At 51.8% G+C, this 23,777-nt stretch overlaps 1 protein-coding gene and 1 gene segment (V, D, J or C); one reads left to right on the top strand and one right to left on the bottom strand.

The window, feature by feature from the left end:
- LOC104846689 (immunoglobulin heavy constant gamma 1-like) overlaps window positions 1-23,777 on the bottom strand; it is an 868,336-nt gene that overhangs the window by 436,929 nt on the left and 407,630 nt on the right.
- The window catches only part of LOC111752811 (uncharacterized), a 355,617-nt gene that overhangs the window by 279,827 nt on the left and 52,013 nt on the right, over window positions 1-23,777 (top strand). For 3 of the 5 annotated variants that reach the window (XM_064273601.1, XM_064273603.1, XM_064273602.1), the window contains one exon: window positions 14,156-14,263. The exons of 1 other annotated variant lie outside the window; for it this stretch is intronic. In XM_064273601.1, the coding sequence (XP_064129671.1) occupies window positions 14,156-14,263 (108 nt within the window). Of the gene's footprint in view, window positions 1-14,155; window positions 14,264-22,932; window positions 23,025-23,777 lie in introns of all 5 variants that reach the window. One more of the 5 variants, XR_010318810.1, reaches the window with a different exon arrangement.

Raw genomic sequence — 23,777 nt, 5'->3', positions numbered from 1 at the left:
TGCTCCTAGCTCTTTAGAGGGCTCACCTGACCCAGGCAACCAGCGCCCCAGACCCAGATCACTGCTCAGTGGTCTTCTCTACACACAGGGCAGGCAGGCAGTCTGGCCCAGTCCCTGTGGTCCTGGCCACTGGGAAGGGGTTTGAGGTTACACCGTACTCTGCAACGTATGGACAAACCCAGCCCCCCAGGGACTGTTGTCATGGGTGCAGGTGCATAGTTGGTGCCCACACTTCCTTCCCTGAGGTGGGGTCTGTACAGGAGGGCTGCCCAAGGGTGCCAGTTTAATGTGGGCTGTTCTCATGCAGGGTGGACCAGCTGACCAGTGACCAGGGACAGACTTAGGAGGCAAGACACCCGTTACTGGAAGTTCTTTGTTTTTGAAGTGTGAGCATGATCCACGGTTGGCTCCTAGAGGAGGTGAAGTGAGAGGCATGGTTCATAGAAGCCTGGGCTGTTCCAGAGGCCCTGCATGACTTTTCTGCACAAAAGGGGGTAATGCCAGACCCTGGATGCTTGGACCTGGTTGACCAGCATCCTGCCAGCACAGTCACCTCTCCTGGGCAGGCCTCCTGGTTAGGGCCGTGGACGCACCCCCTTGTGGGCGTGGGTGGTTGGCTAGAGGCTACTTGGAGTCCACGTGTCTGCTAGACACCCCAACCCTCAGTTGCACCTACAGCGGCCCATGTAGGCTTTCTACAAGGGCAAAGAATTCTAAAACGAAACCACTCGGCCCCACCTACCCTCCTCATAGATAAAACAAAACAAAAAAAACTCAAATCCCCTGCCGTTGAATTGATTCTGACTCACAGGGACCCTACATGACAGAGCAGAACTGCCCCATAGAGTTTCCAAGGAGTGCCTGGTGGATTTGAACTGCCAACCTCTTGGTTAGCCGCTGTAGTACTTAAACACTATGCACCAGGGTATCCGAAACCCTCATAGGTAGCAAGATTCAATTCTCAACCCAGTCTGTTTTCTGGCTGGGTATGAGGTGCAGCTTGGTATGGGGTGCAGCTTGGTGTGGGGTGCAGGGATGTATGACCAAGAGACCCAGTGAAGGCAGGGCTGGGACGGTGCCAGGACACCAGATGCAGCCCAACCTTGCTGCTGCCTCTGTCCAAAATGGGGGGGACATCACAAAGTAGTGTGTCTGAGATGCCAAGCTGTGGCACTGATTTGTTGACCAACCCGGAAGGAGGAGGAGTGATTTTCTGGATTGTCCACTCTAAGCCAGCAGACAATGGCCTTGGGGGGGGGGGGTGGTCAGGAGGAGCGGACCCACTATGAGCGAGATTAGGCTGAGTTTGGAGTTAGTTTTGGTCCGTGTGTTTCATGACTAGTATGGATTTCCCTGGTGAGGTCTCTGTGGTGATGCTCCAGGGGCTTGGGTGTCCAGGGAGCCATGTCACCATGGTGGTGCTATACCTGCTGCCTTGGGTCACGGGCCACATGGCTGTAGTACCCCCAGAATCCATGGTGGTGTGTCCCTATTTGTTTTAATTACCTAGTGCTGCTATAGCAGAAATACCACAAGTGGTAACTTTCACAGAAATGTATTTTCTCACCCTTTAGGAGGCTAGAAGTCCGACTTCAGAGCACTGACGCTAGAGGAAGGCTTTCTCTCTCTCTGTCCTTGCCTCTTTTCAACTTCTATTCCTAGAAGAAGTTCATGTGGCTTCTATCATGTACTCGTTTGCTTGCTTAATCTGCTCTTTTTTTTATTACAAAAGAAATTGATTCAAGACACACCTTATATTTGTAGTGCCTCAGCAACAAAGAAAACTATTCCCAGGTGAAATTCTAGCCACAGGTATAGGAATTAGGATTTATAACACATTGTTTTGAGGGACAGAATTTGATCCATAACACATTTCAAAATTGTGGGTGAGGCTGCAGTGCCTGGTGGGAGGGTCTGGGGTATAGGGATGGGCTTTTGCAAGGCATTGTGAGGCTGTGGCCATAACAACCAGAACCATCACAGTAATACCACAGTGGTGCACGCCTGTCCCCGATCCCCCTCTGGCGAGATGATGGGCAGACAACCCCAGAGGTAGAGACCTGATAAGCTTGGGGCTGTGCCCTGTTCCTGAGAGTCTGCTTGCTGAAACACCTGAGGTGGGGGGGGCTCCAGGGGTGGCATGGCTATGTCAGCCTGTCATGGGACTCCCCCTGAGCTGGTAGCTGTCCGTCCATCTTGGAAATCAGCCCCTCCACCACTGCAGCAGAACCCAGGGTGGGTGAGTCCCATCACCACTGTGCATGGGTTACTTGGGTGTCCTTTTATATCCTAGGGGCTAGCAGCACCTAACCCAGGAAGGTGGGAGGAGGGAGCAGAGGTCAAGGTGGGAGGTCTGGGCTTCTCCAGCCCAGGGCAGGGGGATGCCTAGGGCAGTGACTCTGCAGTTTACTCCCTACTCTGTGAGAGCACAGGATGTGCCTTAAGGGTAGAGACCTGGGTCCTAGGAGCTCCTCCCAGCAGTGGCTGTGGGTCAGCAGCTACCCCAGGCCCTGTCCCCTACTTCCTCTCAGAGTGGCCTGGACCTCAATGCCCTGAGTGCACTGCCTGCCTCCTCCTCTGATTTGTGCCTTCAGCCTCTGCTCAGAAGACTCTTTGTTCTTGTGCTGGCTTCGCCCTCAGGGAGTTAAGGGTGGATGGTGCTCAGAGACCTGAGCTCCACAGAGGGGCAGGTGTGAGGGACAGAAGTTGCAGTTTAAGACCTGGAGCAGTTCCAGCATGCCAATGGGTGAGTTAAAAACAAAACAACAAAAGAACTTTTATTCACTCAGTATAAGTCCCATTATAAGTGCATTCTCTGCACCTGGTGAAAATTTAAAATATAACGAAGAGTGGAAATGGACAAAGCATATCGCACTTCCTTGTGCCTCCATGCCTCACAGGCAGAGGCCTACAGTACAACCCTCTTGGTATTCTCCATGCACACCAGAAAGAACAAAATACCCTGGTGAATACATGCCTCAGTTTCACCTCACTTATGCAGGGCTGGTGTTATGGATTGAACTGTGTCCCCAGAAAATATGTGTCAACTTAGGCCATGGTCCCCAGTCTTGTGTGAGTGCCCAGGATTGATTTTGTCATTTGATAGGATTGTTCTTTGAGTTGTAAATCCTACCTCTGTGATGTTAATGTGGCAGGATTAGAGGCAGATATGTTAATGAACAGTACTCAATGTACAAGATTATCTTGTACCCTGAGTCAATCTCTTCTGAGATATAAAAGAGGAACAGAGAGACAGGGGGACCTCATGCCACAGAAAAGTAGTGCGAAAAGTGTGGATTGGAAATTTGCTCTTTATTCTGTGAGAGTGCAGGGTGTGCCTTAGGGGCAGTGACCTGGGTCCCAGGAGCTCCTCCCAGCTGTGGCTGTGTGTTAACAGCCACCAGGCGCTGTGGTCTATGTCCTCCCAGGCTAGCTTGCATGCCAATACCCCGAGAGGGACACCCGGCTCCACCTCTGACTTGTGCCTTGCTGTTGCTGCTCAGGGGGCCCTTTTCCCTTTTGCTGGACTCTCCCTCATGGAGTCAGGGTTGGATGGCTCCCAGAGACCCTACCCTCCACAGAGGGACAGGTGGGAGGGACAGAGGTCACAGCTCAGGACCTGGGCCACTTCTAGCACTGTCTAGGGATAAGTTTTCAAAAAATAAACTTACATTCATTCACTACAAATCCCATTATAAATACAGTATCTGCACTTGGTGAAAATTTTAAATTATACAGAGAGTGTAAATGCACTGGGCATGTCCCCTCTCCCTCTCCCCCCATGCCTACCAGGCTGGGCTCTTCCCTGTGATTACAGGCACTAGCCCACCTTTCCACCCTCTTGTTGTTCTCTGTGCACACGTGAGGAAAGATCACAACGCCCTGGTTTATACCTGTTTCGGTTCCGACTCCCTCTTGCAGAGCTGGTGTTATGGATTGAACTGTGTCTACCAAAAATGTGTGTCAACTTGGCTAGGCCACAGTTCCCAGTATTGTGTGATTGCCCACCATTCTGTCATTTGATGTAATATTGTTACTTATTGTGAATCCTACCACTACAATGTAAATGAGGCTGAATTTAAAGCATTATGTTAATGAGGCAGGACTCAATCTACCAGATTAAGTTGTATCTTGAGTCAATCTCTTCTGAGACATAAAAGAGAGAAGCAAGCAGAGAGACAGTGGAGCCTCATGCCACCAAGAATGTAGTGCCAGAAGCAGAGTGCGTCCTTTGGACCTGGGGTTTCTGTGTTGAGAAGCTCCTAGACAGAGGAAAATCGATGACAGGACCTTCCTCCAGTGCCAAAAGAGAGAGAAAGCCTTCCACTGAAGCTGGCGTCCTCAATTCAGACTTCTAGCCTACTAGACTGTGAGAGAATAAGCTTCTGTTGGTTAAGACCAACCACTTGTGGTATTCCTGTTACAGCAGCACTAGATGACTAAGACACCAGGTCAGCAGACCTCTGACTGCTCCTGGTGCCCCAGGACCTTGGCCTCCTTCTTTGTTGTCATCAGTAGGACATCCTTGTCCCATTGTCTCCAAACTCTTACTTCCCTGGGTAGGTGGCAGGTCAGATGCCATGTGCCCTGTGGGAGTTGATGGGCACCACCAGGCTGCACCCCAGGGTGCTGCATTGGCCAGGGCTTTTGGGCAGGTGCTGTGTCACTGTGGTAATACCAGGAACTACCACTTTGATATTGTCACGGTTACTTATGTCCCTACACAATCCTCCTTCCTGGGATAACCCTGTCCACTCTCTGCAGTGGGGATTCCAAAAGTTCCAGAGGTTTGGGTTTGGAATTCAGGTGAGGTGGGATGACTGTGACCAGCCCTTTGGGGGCCGAGAGATGGCTGTCTCCAGGGCTGCTGCGAGCAGGCTGGGTGAGTGCCGTGGGTTCCACTGTTGCCAAGGAGGAGCCTTATGGGGAGCAAACCCCTGCTGGGATCCTGAGTAAGTGTGGTAGTTTGTCTGTGCAGACTTTGGTCCCTCCTGCTCCAGGAGGACTTTGGGGTCTCAAGTTGTTTCCATCTATTACTCTGTGTCCTTCTTGGCTAAGTGGACTGTGAGCCTGTAGGGCATTGCATCCTTCCTGTGGTTGATTGTTTTGAAAGATGAAGCTTTGGGATCAAACCTAGGATGTCACTAATGCCCTGGGTTCCCAGGGCTTGGGGATGGGGCAGTAGTCTCTGCAGAACCCTCTGTCTTTCAAGAAACTGTTACGATTCATCTAAGTTATCAAATATGTGGGTATAGAGTTGTTCATAATATCCCCTTATTATCCTTGTGACCTCCATGGGATCAGTAGTGACGACTGCTTTTTCGTTTTTGGTATTAGTAATTTATGTCTTCTGTCCTCTTTTTGTGGTTAGCCTGGCTAGCGATTTACCAAATGTACTGATCTCTTCAAAGTACTTGCTTTTGGTTTCACTGAATTCTATTAAATGTCTGTTTTCAATTTCATTGCCTTCTGCTCCATTTCTATTTTTTGTCTTCTTTTCACTTTTTTTCGCTTATGTCAGAATTAATTTGGTTTTCATTTTCTGGTTTTGTAAAATGGAAGTTTAGACTTGATTAAACATGTTTCTTCCTAAAAACTTGATTAAATACCTTTCTTCTTTCCTAACATATGGATTCAGTGGTATAAATTACTCTCTAAGCACTCCTTTGCTGCATCCCACATATTTTAATAAATTGTCTTTCATTTCCATTTTGTTCAAAGTATCTTTAAATTTGTCTTCAGACTTCTTTTCTGACCCGAGTGTTACTGAGAAGTGTGTTGTTTAATATCCAAATATTTTGATATTTCTCAACTCTCTTTGTATTATTGATTTCTAGTTTAATTCTATTGTAGTCTAGAACATACTTTTAATGATTTGTATTTTCTGAATTGTGTTAAGGTATGTTTTATGTCCTGATAAGCCACTCCGAAGACTCCCTGAGCTTCCTTCCTGGTCTCACATTGCATGCATGCAGATGTTTGCACAGCTGTGATGGTCATCTGTACTTGGCTGTAAACCCCAGGGTTCAGGATACATTCGTCTTGGTCTCTCAGGGCTTGACATGTACTACGGGTGCTAGAATATTTACTGAATGAATGAAGTCTTGTGGATTTGGGAATGAATGAAGAAATATATTGTTGACTTCAGGGTGGGGGACAAGTCGTAGTGAAATGTGCTATCTGGTCCTATGTTTACGCTAAAAGGAACATTTGAAAATCTCCATGTACTGTGTGTAAGTGGAGGGGAAAGAGCAGAAGCCACAGAAAGTTGAGGTTTGTGGCTAAGAGGCATGACAGGAGGGGCTGGAGGTCTGGGGAGCAACAGGGCCAGAAGGAGGGGCAGGAAGGGAAAAGTGATGCCTTAAAGCTGACTTCTAAGGCCTTGCTGGCCTAGAGCTTATCACCTTCCTGTAGGGGGGGTGGGGTGCAGAGCATGGGGCCTGGTAGTGGGACTGCCTCTCTGCCCAAGGGGGCACCACAGGTCTGGCTGAGCCCAGGGCTCCAAGGAGGGCTAGTTGGGGCTAGGTGGCTGGAGGCCTGCATCACACTGCAGTCGCCGAGGCCAGGGCTGACCTGCAGCCCAGGTTGTCAGGCCCACAGGCCCCCATCCCTTTTGAATGGTGCTGGCCCATCTGGACTCAGGAAAGGCAACTGGTGAGTGATGCCCTCGGCACCCTTCTGGAGTGGGGCAATGGCTCCTGCTGTAGAAGACAGGCTCTGGGCCACAATGATGAAATGGGAGAAACAGGTTGGTGAGCGCACATGGACGTAGCATGAGGAGTGGGCAGAGCCCTGTCCCACCTAGCCAGATGAGCTCCTGCTGCACCACTGTGGGCTTAATGTACCAAAGCATGCCTGGGTCCTGACTGACTGCTGTGGCATCCTCATAGCCCGGAGAGGTACCTACTCAGGGCCATGGAGGGGTCCATGGTGGATTTTGGGCTCCACAGAGACCTGCTTCCAGGATGATCTCCCCACTGGTGGTGAAGACAGTGGGTTTGCCTAGTCTGCAGGTAGGCTGATGGGCAAATAGGTGGGTTCTTTCCTGGGGTAGGAGGAGCTACCACCTACCCGGGCTCAACAGGTAGTTCCCCAACTGATCCTTCCTGGCACAGGTCCCCCTTCTGGGCTCTGACTGGGTATAGGCTATGTTCTGTTGAAATCCACCTATCAGCTGAACTTTACCTTCACTGTGCTGGCCCTGTCCGGTTTCCTTAAAGGGGTCTATGACCCTGGTTGAGCTCCAGGCCCACCATCCACTACCCAGGACTTCCTCCCCGCTCGTGCTTCTTAGTCCTAACCATGAAGCAAAGCTCCTTTCAGGGTTCCGGTTATTAGTTGGGGGTTAGTGTCAGAGCTTGACAAGTCTCAGGCTCCAGCATGGGCCTCTCTTTCTGTCCCTCCTCTGGCTGCTGGGGTCCTGTTTTTGACTCAGTCTTTTGCACAGTGGTAGCTCTCTCTGTACACACCTTGACACAGGGCAGCACCAAATCCCTGTGTACCTTCTGCTGCCTACAGTGAGGAGTGGCAGGTAAGGCCAAATGGGGAGTGATCTTGACCAGCTCTATGGCCTTGGTTCTAAGCCTCTCTAGTCCTGGAGGCCCCTGGGTGAGTTGTATGTGAGACTTGAGTCACTGTGTCCTCAGTCATAAGCACTGTGTCATGAACCTGCACAAATTGTGCTGGGTCTGGCCAGGGCTGCCCTCTGGGCAAACATTGGTCTTTTCTGGCCTTGACAGGGAGGGGTGGGTGTCCCTCAGCCCTGGGCTTTTTCTCCAGAATTTCAAGCCTCCAAAGTCAATGCACATGTCACGATCTGTCCCTGACTATGGGTTGGGGGTGGGGAGTAGGGAGCTGCAATGGAGTGGCTATCCAGTCAGAGCACTGTGATTGGAGCCTAGCTACGTATGGCCTGGTGTCGCTGTTCGCTGTCACTGTGTATTTGGGGCCTCTGCAGTGCTGTCTCAAAGGTGGCTGCCATCTTAGGTCCTGGCTGTGTTGGCTACCACATGAGGGGGCTCCCCAAAAGTCTTTTGGCTCTGGCCTGAGCCAGTATGGTGGTAAACTGACTGTGAGAGTGTCTGTATAGAATGTGCCCTTTCCGAATGAGGACCTGAGGTCATTGGGTGCAAGATAACCCCAGGGAAAGAGACAAGGTGGGGAAGCAGGAATGAGCTGGGGGTAGCAAAGAAGCATTCTCAGCTGAGGCCCCCTTCGAGCTTCTAGGGCTTCTCTCCTCCACTGGCATTACTATCTACTGTTGCTCTGGCCAGGAGCTGAGTGGAGGAGTTGGGACCTGGAGACAGGCCCCAGCCCTAGGGGTTAGAAGGAGGACAGAGTTGGGTTTTTCCCCTTGTCTGCCCCTGCAGGGGTCTTGGCTGGTATTTGATGAGAAGTCAGCCAAAGTGGTAGTAAGCACCATAGTAGTAGTAGCATGGCATTAGAACATCGTGCCAAATGTTAGGCATCCATTGCCTTGTGCCCCCACCAGCCCTGGTTTCCTGGTGCTTTCCACATGAGGGAAGGAGGAGAAGACAGCAGAGGGGAGAAAAGGACCGTTGAGGGCTGGGGTGCCCTGGGGCCAGTGAAGGGGTGTTTGGGGGCACTCTGGTAAGAGTCACTTGGGTTTGAAAGGGGGCAACCCAGAGCCCTGCATCTCCAAGAGCCCTCTCTGCCCAGAGAACCCACACTGCCCCTTCAAGAGTGGTGGTCCTGGTGTGGAGCAGGCTTCCACAGGCCTCCACTCTGCCCTTCTGTGGCCTCTGAACTGGGCTGTGGGCAGTGGGCTATGGGGCGGGGGGTGTTGTTCAGGACAGAACAGAGTCTGGGAGAGCTGACAACTCTGAGCTCTCACTGTGGGACCTCAGAGCCCTTGGGAGGCTGAGCAGGTGGGGGTCCAGTGGTTCGTGGTGAGTCCTGGTGGTTGGGGTAGGGGGTGTCTGAGGCCCACTTATCAAGACCTTATCCCCTCCCTCCCCCCAACCCCACCACACTGCTGAGGATCTCACACTGGCCACCATGAGGAAGTGGGCAGCCTCACAGCCTCAGAGGCCCTGGGTCTGCTCCTGCCCTTCCTCTGGGGCAGGAGCACCAGTGACGTCAGGCTAGGAGCCAGTGGGGTCCAGGAGAAGGGTGGCCTGATACTGCCCAGCTGAGGGAAGCAGTGTGTGATTTCTCTGAACTGTTAGGGGTGGCACTGGGGAAGCCGGATGGTGAATCTGGGGGTCTGGGCATAGCTCAGCTCAGCTGGAGGTGGAAGGCCAGAGCCTTGTCCAACATGGGTGCCCTCTAGGTGGGCAGTGAGTGAGGGTCTTTGCTGTTGACAGGCATGTGGCTATGCCTCCCAACCCTTGTTATGGAAAGGGGATCATGCTTCCAACTACTGGGACCTTTAGGAGGACAGCCTGATGTGACCAGGCCTAACTACAAACACAGCCAGCAAGAGCCAGGTGATTTGTAGCAGGGTTATACCACCGTGGTAACCACTACTACTCCAAGACCCACAGTGCCAGGGCCCAGACAATACTGCCTGCCCCTGCAGGGACTGGAGGGCCCCGGAGGGCCTCAGAGGCTGGGCCATTTGCCCCAGGGAATCTGAGCTTCCAGTGTGTGGGGGAAGGATATCCCCAGGGAATGGGGGTAGGGACTTGATGGAGGCCCCCTGGGAAACTGTGGAAGCACACTGTTCAGGCTCATGGCTCAGAGTCCATGGTCTCCAGGAATTGTCACAGTGGCCTTGAGCAGCAACTGGGGCTCTCAGCTCCCTCCCTAGCAGTCTGGGTGAACCTGCCCCAGACCCTTCACTGCTCATTACTCAGTGTCCCTACAGTAAGGGGTGATGATGGAGGCCTTAAGGATCAGGCTGGCAGAGATTGAGGGGTTAATTTTGTACACACCTGTCACCAGCCCGGGCCTTTCTCTGCCTTTGTCTAGTCCCAGGCAAGGCACTGCTCTGTGCCTTTGACAGTCTTTGGGCCCATGAGGTCGTCACCAGGGTTCCCTCCGCAAGCACAAGTATCCCCTCCCTCCAGGTGGCCAGACTCACAGAGGGCCACTCTCCAACTGTACTTCCCCCGCCCTCACCCCAGGGTCTGGGAGACATTGGGACTTGTGTGGAGCAGGTGGTTCGTGCTATGGGTGGTGCTACTGTGTTACCCTAGTCATAGTCATCTACCACAGCTCGACGCCCTGTGACCAGAACTGGGGCTTGAGCCGGGCAGGGTGGCTGCAGTGAGGGTCCAGGGGGCCTCCCTGTATAGCTGCAAGGTTAGCTGGTGGGCTGGGGAGGAGGTGCTCAGGCTGTCAGGGCTGCTAGACATCTCAGAGTGAGGCTGACATCGAGAGGGCATGGGGGGACAGGAGAACGGCCACACCATGAATGGTGGTCTGGCTACACTGGCTGAACTCAGGATGCTGAGTGGGCATTTGCGGGACCATAGGCCGGGTGGTAGGAATTCCGTCTGATGTGTACTGCCTGCGGGGGCCTGTGGTAGACTGGGATGGATGGCAGGTAGAAGGAAAGAGAATTGGATGACATAAAGCAGGGCTCTGGTACTGGGCTGGGAAAAGGAGGGAAGTCCTGCAGGTCATGGATTGGGCCTGTGTTAGAGGAATGGCATCAGGATCCACGTGGGCTAAGGTCCCACCTGACTCCGCTTGGTTCCTGGCCTAGATGACTGAGGAGGGATTCCTGTGGGACCAGCTCCTGGAGAGGCTGCTCTGGGACCCCCTTCACTGGAGGCTGGCAGATCTCTAGCACAGTGTCCCAGAGGATGACCTCATCAAGAGGATGCTTTGTGGAGAACACTGCACTATGCTCTTCTGGGGAGAAGCTCTTAATGACCTCGAGGTGGGTGGGGGTCCATGACAGGCTAGAGATCAGTTGTTGTCCAAAGGAGCGGCACTTGACATGCTCCCTCAGTGAACTCTTGGGCAGTGATTACTGGGCCAGCTATACCATCCTTTCCTTTTCAGTCCCTGGAGGCTCCTAGGCAGAGCTGGCACTGACTCCCCTTACCTTTCTGGGGTCCCCCACATAGGGGGTGAGGGCTCGGCTGCAGTCATGCCCACTGGGGGTCAGTGTGAACAGTGCTTCCTCAAGGGTATAGGGAGGGTTGCTAGCAAGGCTACTGTCTCCCTCTGTTAGCACCTTGCTCTGTGGGCCATGGAGATCTCTGCATGTTGGGTGTCTGCCTTAGGGGAGCTTGAGCAGGGGTGAAGCACCGGGTGGTCTCTTCTGTCTTGCCTGACTTCCTGTGGCCAGACACATGCTGGTATCCAGGATGGCTGTGATCCAAGTGGAACCTGAAAAGCCCCCAGCTAAGGGGAGCATGGATGCTATCCTTGAGTCTTGTGCTCACCCTGGCCATGCTGCCCTGGGAGCTAAGAGGCAGGTTTTTGCTACAGGTACCTATACTTACAAAATGGGAGGGTTCTAGACAAAAAGCCCACTGTTTTTGGGCCCTTGTGCTGCTCCAGGCTCCTTGGAGGGCTCACCTGGCCCAGGTGACCAGGGCCCCAGGCCATAAATCTCTGCTTGGTGGTCTTCTCTGCACATGGGGCAGGCTGGCAGGCTGGCCCAGTCCCTGTACTCCTGGCCCCTGGGAATGTGTCTGAAGTGATGCTATGTTCTGCAAGTATGAAGGAGCCCAGCCCCTGGGAGCTGTGGTCATGGGGTGAAGGTTCATGGGGGGTTGCCCACACTTCCTTCCCTGGTATGGGGTCTGTGCAGGAAGGCTGCCTGGGAGTGTCTGTTTTCTGTTGGCTGTTGTCATACAGGATGGACCATCTGACCAGTGGTCCAAGAGAGACTGAGGAGGAGAGAAGGCCATTACTAGAAGGTTGTTTGTTTCTGAAGTATGAGCATGGTACTTGGTTGGGTCCTAGGGAAGGTCAAATGAGGGGCTCAGCTCACAGAAGGCCAGGCTGATCCAGGAGCCGTGCATGACGTCCCCAGGAAAAAGGCTGTGCCAGCCCCTGGCTGTTTGGACCCGGTTGTCCACTGTCCTGCCAGCACTGCCGTCTTTCCTGGACACTCCACTGGTTACAGCCTCGGAGCTGCCCCTTCTTGGGCCAGATCGGGTGGGCATGGTCTACTTAATGGCCACAGACCTGCTGGACACTCCAGCCCTCAATGGTGCCTACCTGGGGCCTCTTTTTGAGTCACCCACCCCTGCCTTTCCACTGAGAGAAAGGATTCTAAAGGGAAACCACTCAGTCCAACCCACCTTCCTCATAGGCTGCAAGATTCAGTTCTCATCCCAGCCTGCTACTTGTCTGGGCATGGGGTGTTGGGAATTGTGGGATGCAGGTTGTCAGGTGGAGCAGTGTGATGTGGAGTGCAGAGAAGTATGCCCAAAAGGCCCATTGACTGCAAGTCTGGGGCAGTGCCATAGAAGCAGAGGTAGGCCAATTTCCTGTTGCCCCTTTTTAAAATGGGGTGGCATTGTAGAGTGGTGTGTCTGAGGTGCATAGATGTGGCCCTGAGATGTGGACCAACCCTGAGGGAGGAGGGAGGACTTTTGTGGGCTGTCTAGTGGACGCCAGCAGACAATCGCTTTGGGTGGGAGTTCAGCAGGAGTGTCCCCACGATGAGCGAGATTAGGCTGAGTCGGGGATTGGCTTTGGTCCATCTGCTTTGTGATCCTTATGGATTTCCATGGCGGGGTCTATGTGATGATCCCTTCAGGGCTTGCTGGTCTAGGTAGCCATGTCACCACCGTGGTGCTGTACCTGCTGGTTTGGGTCATGGGCCAAATGGCTGCGGTACCCCAGGAATCCGTGGTGTGTATTCCTGTTTGTCTTAGTTATCTAGTGCTGCTATAGCAGAAATACCACAAGTGGGCAGCTTCAACAAACAGAAATTTTTCTCTCACAGTTTCAGAGGGTAGAAGTCAGAATTCAGAGCTCTAACTCTAGAGGAAGGCTTTCTCTCCCTCTCTCTGCTCTGGGGAAAAGTTACAGTCTCTTTTCAGCATCTTTTCCTAGGTTCCTTGGGAGATTATACAGGTTGTATCATGCAGCTGTTTGTTTCCTTAATCTGCTCTTTTATATCTCAGAAGATATTCACTGAAGACATACCCTATGCTAATACAGCCTCACTAACATAACAAAGAAAATCAATATGCCAGTGTGATTATAACAAGAGGTATAAAATAAAAAAACCAAACCCACTGCCCTCGAGTGGATTACAACTCATATCAACCCTATAGGCAGAGTAGAACTGCCCCATAGAGTTTCCAAGGAGGGCTTGGTGGATTTGAACTTTTGACCACTTGGTTAGCAGCCTTAGCACTTAACCACTACGCAGCCACGGTTTCCAAACCAGAGGTATAGGGGTTAGGATTTACGACACCTATTTTGGGGGAACACAATTCAATCCATAACACCTTTCAAAACCCTGGTCAGGGCTTCAGTTCCTGGTGAGAGGGGCTGAGGTGTAGGGATGGATTTTTGAAAGACTTTGTGATGCTGTGGCCACAACAACCAGAATCTTAACAGTAATATCACAGTGGTGCACACCTGCCCCCAATCCTCCTCTGGCAGGATGGAAGGAAGGCAGTTCCAGAGGTAGAGACCTGAGCTTGGGGCTGGGCTTCACGCCTGAGGGGTTTCTTGCTGAAACATCTGGGGGCCTCTCGGGGTAATATGGCTGGCTATGCTAGGCTTTCCCGGACTCCCCCTGAACTGGTGGATGTCTGTCCATCATGAAAATCATCCCTCCCACCAGTGCAGTGGCAACTAGGGTGGGTGAATGCCCATCCCCACTGTGCATCAGTTACATGGGGCCTTTTATATCCTCAGGGACAGCAGTACCTGCCCCAGGAAGGCTGGACCAGGGAAGAGAGTCCAAGATGGGAGGTCAGGGGTTCTCCAGTCCAGGGGAGAGGGACTCCTAGGACTGTGAATTGGAAGTTTATTCCTTATTCTGTAGGAGACCACATGTACTTTAGGGGCAATACCTGTGTTCTAGGAGCTCCTCCCAGCTGTGGCCCTTCCCCAGGTAAGACCTCAGGCCCCATCCCCTGCCACATAAGTCCTCCCAGGCTGGCCTTGACGTTGCTGGCTTGCAAGGGGCATCTGCCTCCACCTCTGACTTGTGCCTTGGTGTTCCTGCTCATGGGAATCTTGACTCTTTTGCTGGCTTCTCCTTCAGGGAGTGAGGTGTGGATGGTGCTCAGAGACCCCGAGCTCCACAGAGGGACAGGTGGGAAAGAGAGAAGCCACAGCTCGGGGCCTGGAGAAGGTCCCTCACTGCTAAGGGGTAAGTTTGGAAACAGTCCTCTTACATTCGTTCACTAAACATCCTGTTAGAAATGCAGTATCTGCACCTGGTGAAAATTTTAAAATATAAAAGGAGTGGTATGTTCCCTCTTCCTCTGCCCCCATGCCTACCAGGCTGGGTTCTCCTCTGTGACCACGTGCAGGAGCCAGCCTTAAGGCCCTCTTGGTATTCTCTGTGCTCATACTCAAAAGGATAAAATTCCTTGGTGAATACCTGCCTCATTACCACCTCCCTTGTGAAGAGCTGGTGTTATGCATTGAATTGTGTCACCAAAAAATGAGTGTCCACTTGGCCATAGTCTTGTTATTGTGCGATTGTCCACCATTTTGTTGTCTGATGTGATTTTCTTATGTGTTGTAAATCTGCCTCTATGATGTTAATGAGAGGTATTATGTTAATGAGGCCAAACTCCATCCAAAGTCTAGGTTGTGTCTTGATTGGATCTCTCTTCAGATATAAAGGAGAGGTATAAAAGCAAACAGAGACAGTGGGGGACCTCATGCCACCAATAAAGTAGTGCCGGAAGCAGAGGACTTCCTTTGGACCCAGGGTGCCTGTGTTGAGAAGCTCCTAGACCACAGGAAAATTGATGACCAGGACCTTCCTCTAGTCCCACAGAGAGAGGAAACATTCCTCTGGAGCTGGCACCCTGAATTCAGACTTCTAGCCTACTAGACTGTGAGAGAATAAGCTTCTGTTTGTTAAAGCCACCCACTTGTGGTATTTCTGTTACAGCAACACTAGATAACTATGACAGCAGGTCAGCAGGCCTCCGAGTGACCCTGCTGCCCCCAAAACTGGGGCTCCTTTTCTGTTGTCATCAGTGGGACATCCTTGTCCCTGTGTCAGTGTCTCTAATCTCTGGCATCCACAGGTGGGTGGCGGGTTGGATGCCTTGTGCCCTGTGGGAATTGACAAGCACCGCTAAGCTGTACTTCAGCGTGCTGCACCACATGTTTTGAGAGAGACTTTGTATAGATGCTGTGTCACTGTGGTCTGCAAAGATACTCCTGTCGTAATACTGTCACAGTGAAACATGCCCCCACACAATCCTCCTGCTGGGACAGCCCCATTCACCTACTGCAGAGGGTGGTATGGAGCTCAGATGAGGAGGGATGACTCTGACCTGTCCTCTGGGGGCCAAGAAACAGCTATTTTCCAGGGCTGTTGCTTGAGGCCTGGGTGAGTGCTGGGGCTGAACTATGGCTGAGGAGGGGACCCATGGTGGACAAGTCCCTGCATGGGGTCCTGAGTGTGTGGGATGGTTTTCCTGTGGGTGCTCCAGGAGAGTCTTGGGATCTAGAGCTATTTCCATCTGGTGCTCTGTGTCTCTCTTGGCTGAGTGGACTGTAAGGCATCAGGGTATTTCATCCCTCCTGAGATTGGGTCTGCTGAATATTGCAGCTTCTGGATCAAACCTGGGATGTCCCTCACACCCTGGGTGCCCAGGGCCTGGGAATGGGGCAGTGGCCCTTGCGGAACCGTCTGTCTTTCAAGGAATTGTTACAATTCTTCTAAGTTATCGTATTATCTAGTATAGAATTTTTCATGACATCCCAGTATTATCTTTTCAATGTCCATGGGATCAGTAGTGATGACTCTTTTTTCAATTTTGGTATTAATAATTTGTGTCTTCTCTTCTCTTTTCGTGGTTGCCTTGGCTAGAAATTTATCAGTTTTACCCATCTCTTCAAAGAACCTGCTTCTGGTTTCATTGATTTTTTTTTCTTTTAAATTACTATTTTCAATTTCATTGATTTCTGCTCTATGTTTATCATTTATCTTCTTTTTGCTTATGTCAGATTTAGTTTGTTCTCCCTTTTCTGATTTTCTAAAACGGGAACTTAGTGTATTGATTTTATACCTTCCTTCTTTTCTAACACACGCATTCAATGCTATAAATCTCTCTCTAGGTGCTCCTTTTACTGCATCCACACGTTTTGATAAGTTATCTTTTCATTTCCATTTAGTTCAGAGTATTTTTAAATTTCCCTCAGACTCCTCTTTTGACCCGGGTGTTATTAAAATATGTGTTTTTTAATTTCCAAAAATTCTGATATTTTCCAGCTCTCTTTCTGTTATTGATTTCTACTGTAATTCCATTGAGGTCTAGAACATACCTTTAATGATTTCTGTTCTTTTAAATGTTTTAAAATGTGTTTTATGTCCTGATAATCCACTCCCAAGACCCCCTGAGCTTCATTCCTGGTCTCACATTGCATGCATGCAGATGTTTACACTGCTAGGATGGTCATCTGTACCTGGCAGTAAACCCCAGGGGTCAGGATCCATTTTTCCTGGCCTCTCAGGGCTTGACATGCACTAGAGGTGCTAGAATATTTACTGAAGAAATGAAATATTGTAGGTTTGGGAGTGAAAGAAGAAATATATTGTTGACAGGTGGTGGGGAAGAATTTGCAGAGAAATGTACACGGTGATTGATCTTTAAGTTAAAAGCATCATTTGAAAATCTCCACGTAGTTTTTTTAAGTGGAAGGGGAAGGACTGAGGCCACAGGAAGCTGAGGTTTGTGGCCGAGAGATAGGGCAGGAGGGGCTGGAGGTCTGGGAAGCTACAGGACCTGAATGAGGGGCATGAAGGGAAAATTGATGCCTTAAAAGTGATTTCTGAGGCCTTGCTGCCTTATAGCTTAGCTGCTATCCGTGTGCGGTGGGTGCAGGTGTGGGGCTTGAGGTGGGGCTGCCTCCTGCCCAAGGGGCACCACAGGTCCCAAGGAGGGCTAGCTGGCTAAAGGCCTGCATAACACTGTGGTGGCCAAGGCCATGGCTGACATGGAACTCAGGCTGTCAGGTCTGTACACCCCTATCCTGTTTGACTGTAGCTGCCCTATCAGGATCTTGGAAATTTGGCTGATGAGTGATGCCCTGAGCACTCCTTCTTGTGTGGTGTAGAAGACAGGCTCTGGGCTGGAGTGATGATATTGGAGAAAGAGGTTGGTGAACCCATATGGGGGTAGCATGGGGAATGGGCTGAGACCTGTTCCACCCAGCCAGATGAACACCCTGCTGCTCCACTGTGTATTTAGTGTACCAAGAAGAGCCTGGACCCTGACTGGTGTGGCATTCCGAAAGCTGGCACAGATACTTAATCAAGACCGTGGAGGGATATAGGCTGGACTGTGGACTCCACAGAGGCCTGGCTGCCAGGATGATCTCCCCCTAGTGCTGAGAGCAGTGGGCTTGACTAGGTTGCAGGTAGGCTGAAGGCCAAAGAGGTGGAAGGTTTGCAGGTCTCTTTCTTGGGGTAGGAGGATCCACCACCTACCCAAGGTCCCCAGGGAGCCCCCAGCGAGCCTCCAATGGAATCTTTCTGGCACACTGCTGCCTCCCCAACTCTGACTTGGTGTTTGCTATGTTGTGTTGGAAGTCTGAGTATCACCTAAACTTTACCTTCACTGTGCTAGTCCTGTCAGGCTTCCTCAAAGGTGTCTACGACCCTGGTTGAGCTCCATCCCCATAGCAGGTGTCCCCAAATTTGCTCCCAAGGACTTCATCCCCAGCTCACTCTTTCTAGTCCTTATCATGAAGCAAAGTCCCATGTGGGGTCCAGGCTGTTAGGGTGTGGTGAGTGTTGAGAGCCTGGCAGGGCTCAGTGTTCCAACACTGGCCTCTCTGCCTGTCTCCCACCCCCGCTGGCAGCTGTCCATCCAGTTTCTGCTGGGATTCAGTTTCTGGCTTCGTGTTTCACACAGTGGTAGCTGCTACAATACCCACCTTGACTCAGGGCAGCACAGAATCCCTCTGTACCTGCCACTGCCTTTGGGGAAGTGCGCCAGGCAAGACTGCATGGGTGTGGGCTTGAGGAGCTCTATGGCCTTGGCTCTGAGCCTCTCTAGTTACTGAGGCCACTGGGTGATTTTTTCGTGAGACTTGTGTCACGGTGGTTCCAACTATAACCACTATGTCATGGACGTGCACAAATTCTGCTAGGCCGGCCCAGAGCAGTTCTCCTAGGTGACCATTGGCCTTTCTGGCCTTGAGAGGGTTCGGTGGGTGTCATTCAGCTCTGGGCTTTTCTCCAGAATTCCATGTTTCCAAAGTCAGTGCACAGGTCAGGATTTGCCCCCAGCTGCAGGGGTGAGGTTGAGTTTGGAGGGGTGCCTGCAATATAATGGCCATCTGGATCATAGCCCCGAGATTAAAGCCCAAGCCAGGGTGGCCTGTTTTCCCTCTTTGCTGTCACTGTGCACTCCCTACCTCCTCAGGGCTGCCCCAAAGGGGTCTGGTCTGCTACCCCAAATCCGGTCTGTGTTGGCTACCATGTAAGGAGGCAACATGAAGGGTTTTTGGCTCTGGTCTGAGCCACTATGGGGTTAAACCTAAAGTGAGTGGGTTCTGTACAGAATGTCCACTTGGCCAGACTGAAGACCAGGGTTCTCAGGGATCACAGGAGACACAGTGGGGAGGCAGGAATGGGGTGGTGTTGGCCAAGGAGCATCTTCAGGTGAGACCTCCACCCCAAGCTTCCAGGGTCACTCCCCTCCACCGTCATCACTGTCTACTGTGCCCTGGCCAGGTACTAGGTGGAGGAGATGGGGCCTGGAGACGGGCCCCACCCCTAGGGGTAGGAAGGGAGGTACGGATGGGGTCTTCCCCTGTGTGCCCCAGCAGGTGTCTTGACTGGTATTTGCTAGAAAGTCAGCCACTGTGGTAGTAACTACCATAGTAGTATCACCACATTAGAGCCTCATACCAAATCTTAGGCATCCAGCCTCTTTGCCCCCATCTGGCATGGTTTCTTGGTGCTTTCCACTGGAGGAAGGAAGTGAAAACCAGCAGAGGAGAAGAAGGAGAGGTGAGGGCTGGGGTTTTCTGATGCCAGTGTATGGGTGCTTGAGGGTAGTCTGTTACGAGTCCTTGGAGTTTGAAAGCGGTGAAACCTAGAGCCCTGGGGTTACCCCCACCCAACTCTGCCCAGATAGACTTCTCTACCCTTCTGGAGTGGTGGCCCTGCTGTGGAGAAGGGTTGCACAGGCCTCCATCTTGCCCTTCTGTGGCCTCTGGTCTGGACTGTGCACTGTGGTTCTATTGTGGATGCTGCACAGGGCAGGGCAGAGTCTGGGGGCACTGACAACTCTAAGCTGTCTGTGTTTGTTCTCAGGGCCCTTGGGTGGCTGTGCAGGCAGGGGTCCAGTGGTCCAGTGTGGGATGTGGTGGGTGGGGTAGGGTTGTATGGGTGCCAGTTAACGAGGTCTCGCCCTTCCCTGCACAGCAGCTCATGCTGGCCACCACCAGGCAGTTGGGCAGCCTCACAGCCTAAGAGGACCTGGGTCTGTTCCTGCCCTTGCTCAGGGGCAAGAGAGTCTGTGAGGTCAGGCTGCGAGCTAGTGCGGGCCAGGGAAAGAGTGGCCTGAGCCTGCCCAGCTGAAGGAAGCATACTGTGGTTTCTCTGAAGCCTTACGGGCGGCGCTGGGGAAGCTGCGGCCAGAGGCCTGGGTTTCTGAGCACTACTCAGTGTAGCGGAGGTGGATAGCCAGAGTCCTCTTCTGCAAATGTGCCTCCTACGTGGGCATTGGGTGAGGGTTTTTGGTGTTGACAGGCCTGTGGCTCTGCCTCCGGAGCTTTGTTATAGAGAGGGGGTCACACTTCAAATCTCCAGGACCTTTAGGAGGACAGCATGAGGTAATCAACCAGGTCTGGAGTTGGCAGCAGCCAGGTTATTTTGAGCAAGGGCCATGCCACTGTGGTAACTACTAGTACTGCACCACCCACGGTGACAGGGACTCAGACAATATTGCCTACCCCTGCAGGGGCTGGAGTCCCACAGAGGACTTCAGAGGGCTCGGCCATGTGCCCCTGGGAAGCTGAGCCACAGGTAGAGTAGGGGAAGGATATCCCCGAGGAAAGAGGGTGGCGGCTTAGTGGAGACCACCTGGGGAAATGTGGGGGTACACACTCTGGGTTCATGCCTTAGAATACTTGGTCTTCTGGAATTGTCCCAGTTGCCTGTGCCAACAGCTGGAGCTTTCAGCTCCCTCCCTAGCAGTCTGGGTGAGCGTGCCTTAGGCCTTTCACTGTTCATCCCTCAGTTTCCCCATAGTGAGGGAGTGATGATGGAGGCCCTATGGATCATGCTGGCAGAGGAGGAGGGGTTAATTTTGTAAACACCTGACACCAGCCCTGGCTCTCCCTTAGCCTTTGCCTAGTCCTAGGCCAGGGCCTGCACTGCTCCTTCGACCATGCTTGAGCCCATGTGGTCATGACTAGGGTCCACACCCCAAGCACAACTATCCTTCCCTCCAGCTTTCCAGAGTCACAGAAGACAGTATGCAACTGCCCTCCCCCACTCCTACCACAGGGTCTGGGAGGCTCTGGGGCTTGTGTGGAGAAGGCAGTTAGTGCTATGGGTGGTCCCACTGTGATCACCATAGTCGTAGTCATCTACCACAGCTCGGTGCTCTGTGACAAGAACTGGGGCTAGAGCCGCGGCAGGTTGGCTACATCCTCAGAGGTAGAGAGGGTTCAGTCTGCCAGCCTGGATCCTTGGCCATAGCTTCAGGGCTTAGCTGGTATGCTGGGAAGGGAAGGTGCTCAGGCTGTTAGAGCTGCTACACGTCCAAGGGTGAGGCTGACAATGTGGCAGTATGGGGGGACAGGAGAATGGGGACACCAGGAATCGCGATCTGGCTGTGCTTGCTGACTTCCAGATGCTGGGGGGCCTCCTGAGGGGTCATAGGAGTTTCATCTGTCCTGTGCTGCCTGCAGAGGCCTGTGACAGGCTGGGATGGATGGCAGGAGAAGGAAAGAGGGTTGGATGCCACAAAGCAGGGCTCTGGTACTGGGCTGGGAGTTGGAGGGAAAGCCTGCAGAGTGTGGGCTGGGCATGTGTTAGAAGAATGGCATCAGGACCCACCTGAGCTCAGGTCCCACCTTTCTCCTCCTGGTTCCTGGCCTAGATGGCTGAGTTGTGGCCCTGATATGTTGACCAACCCCGAGGGAGGATAGGGGACTTTTGTGGGCTGTCCACTGGAAGGCAGTAGACAATGTGCATAGTATACCCACAATGAGTGAGATTAGGCTGAGTTGGGGGTTGCCTTTGGCTTGACTGTTTCATGACCCATATGGACTTCCTTGCTGGGGTCTCTGTGGTGACCTCCCAGGGATCTGGGAGTCCAGGTAACCATGTCACCACTATGGTGTTATACCTGTTATTTTGAGTCATGTGCCACATGGCTGTGGTACCTACCCCCCCAAATTCATGATGATGTGTCCATATTTGTCTTACTTGTCTAGTCCTGCTATTGCAGAAATACTGAGGGACTGTAGCTTCAACAAACAGTAATTATTATCTCACAGTTTAGGAGGTGAGAAGTCTGAATTCAGAGCTCTAACCCTAGAGGAAGGCTTTCTCTCTCTCTCTCTGCTCTAGGGGAAGGTCCTTGTCTCTTTTCAGCTGCTATTCCTGGGTTTCTTGGAAGAGTATGTGGCTTGTATCATGTTTTTGTTTGCTTGCTTAATCTGTCCTTTTATATCTCAAAAGACATAGACTCAAAACACAATCTACACTGATACTGCTAAATTAACAAAGTTATGAAAACCATTTCCAAATGGGATTATAACCAGATTTATAGGAGTTAGGATTTACAACACATATATTTGAGGGACACAATTCAATCTATAATACCTTTCAAAATCCTGCTCACATCTGCAGTTCCTGGTGAGAGGGGCTGGGGTATAGGGATGGGTTTTTGTAAGGCATTGTGAGACTGTGGCCAGAATAACTACAAGCATAACCAGAGTAATACCACAGTGATGTATGTCTGCCCTCAAACTCCCTCTGGCAAGGTGGCAGGAAGGCAGCCGCAGAGGTAGAGACTTTCACTTGGGGCTGGGCTTCACGCCTGAGGTGTTGCTTCCTGAAACATCTGGGGGGCCTCTCAGGGTGAGGTGGTGATGCCAGCCTGTACTGGAACTGGTGGCTGTCTGTCCATCATGGAACTCATCCCCCCAACCACTGCAGAGGCACCTAGGGTGGATAAGAGCACATTCCTACTGTGCATGGGTTACTTGGGGTCCTTTTATATCCTCGGGGTCAGCAGTACCTGCCCTAGGAAGGCCTTAGGGAGAAGCAGAGGCCAAGATGAGAGGTCAGGGGCTCTCCAGCCCAGGGGAAGGGACACCTAGGACTGCGAATCAGGAGTTTGTTCCTTATTCTGTAAGAGTGCAGTGTGTGTAACTCAGGGGTAGAGACCTGGGTGCTAGGAGCACCTCCAAACTGTGCTTGTGGGTCAGCAGCCACCCAGCCCTGCCCCCTTCATTCATCCAGGCTACCTTCCATGCCAATCCCTCACAAGGGGCGTCTGCTTCTACCTTTGACTTGTGCCTTGCTGTTCCTGCTCAGAGGACTCTTTGCTCTTTGCTGGCTTCTCCCTCAGGGAGTGAGGGGTGGATGATGCTCAGAGACTCTGAGCTCCACAGTGGGGCAGGTGGGGAGGACAGAAGTCACAACTTAGGACCTGGAGAAGTTCCAGAACTGCTAAGGTGTAAATTTAAAAAATACTCTTACATTTGTTCACTAAAAGTCCTGTTATAAATGCAGTCTCTGAGACTGGTGAAAATCTTAAAATATACGGAAGAGTGTAAATGAACTGGGCGTGTCTCCTCTCCTTCTCCCCCCATGACTACCAGGCTGGGCTCATCCATTTGATCACAGGAAGGGTCCTGACTTATGGCCATATTGGTGTTCTCTTGCACACACTCAGAAGGATCAAAACACCATGGTGAGTACCAGCCTGGGTTCCACTGCCCTTGTGCAGAGCTGTTGTGATGGATTGAACTGCGTTCTTCAAAACTGTGTGCCAACTTCCCTAGGCCATGGTTCCTAGTATTGTGTGATTGTCCACCATTTTGTACGTGATGTGATTTTCCTTTGTGTTCTAAACCCTACCTCTATGATGCTAATGAGGCAGGATTAGAGGCAGTAATGTTAATGAGGCAGGGCTCAATCTACAAGATTAGGTTTTATCTTGAGTCAATCTTTTTTGAAATATGAAAGGGAGAAGCAAGCAGAGAGACAGGGGGACCTCGGGCCACCCAGAATGTAGTGCCAGGAGTATAGCACATCCTTTGGACTCGGGGTCCCTGCACTGAGAAGCTCATAGGCGATTGGAAAATGGATGACAAGGACCTTTCTCCAGAGCCCACAGAGAGAGAAAGCCTGCCCCTGGAGCTGGTGCCCTGAATTCAGACTTTTAGCCTACTAGACTGTGAGAGAATAAGCTTCTGTTTGTTAAAGCCACCCTCTTGTGGCACTTCTATTCCAGTAGCACTAGATACTTAAGACAGCTGGCCAGCAAACCCCCAACTGCCCCTGCTGCTCCAGGAGCTGGGTCTCCTTTTGTATTGTCATCAGTGGGACACCTTGTTCCATTTTCTCCAAACTCCAGCACCTGTGGGTGGGTGGCAGGTCACATGACCTGTGCCCTGTGGGAGTTGATGGTCACCACTGGGCCAGATCCTAGGGTACTGCAGCT

This window comes from Loxodonta africana, chromosome 21 (genome assembly GCF_030014295.1).
Source record: "Loxodonta africana isolate mLoxAfr1 chromosome 21, mLoxAfr1.hap2, whole genome shotgun sequence".
Classification (NCBI taxonomy): Eukaryota; Metazoa; Chordata; class Mammalia; order Proboscidea; family Elephantidae; genus Loxodonta; species Loxodonta africana.
The sequence above is the reverse complement of the archived record's forward strand: the minus strand, read 5'-3'. Positions and strand labels throughout refer to the sequence as shown.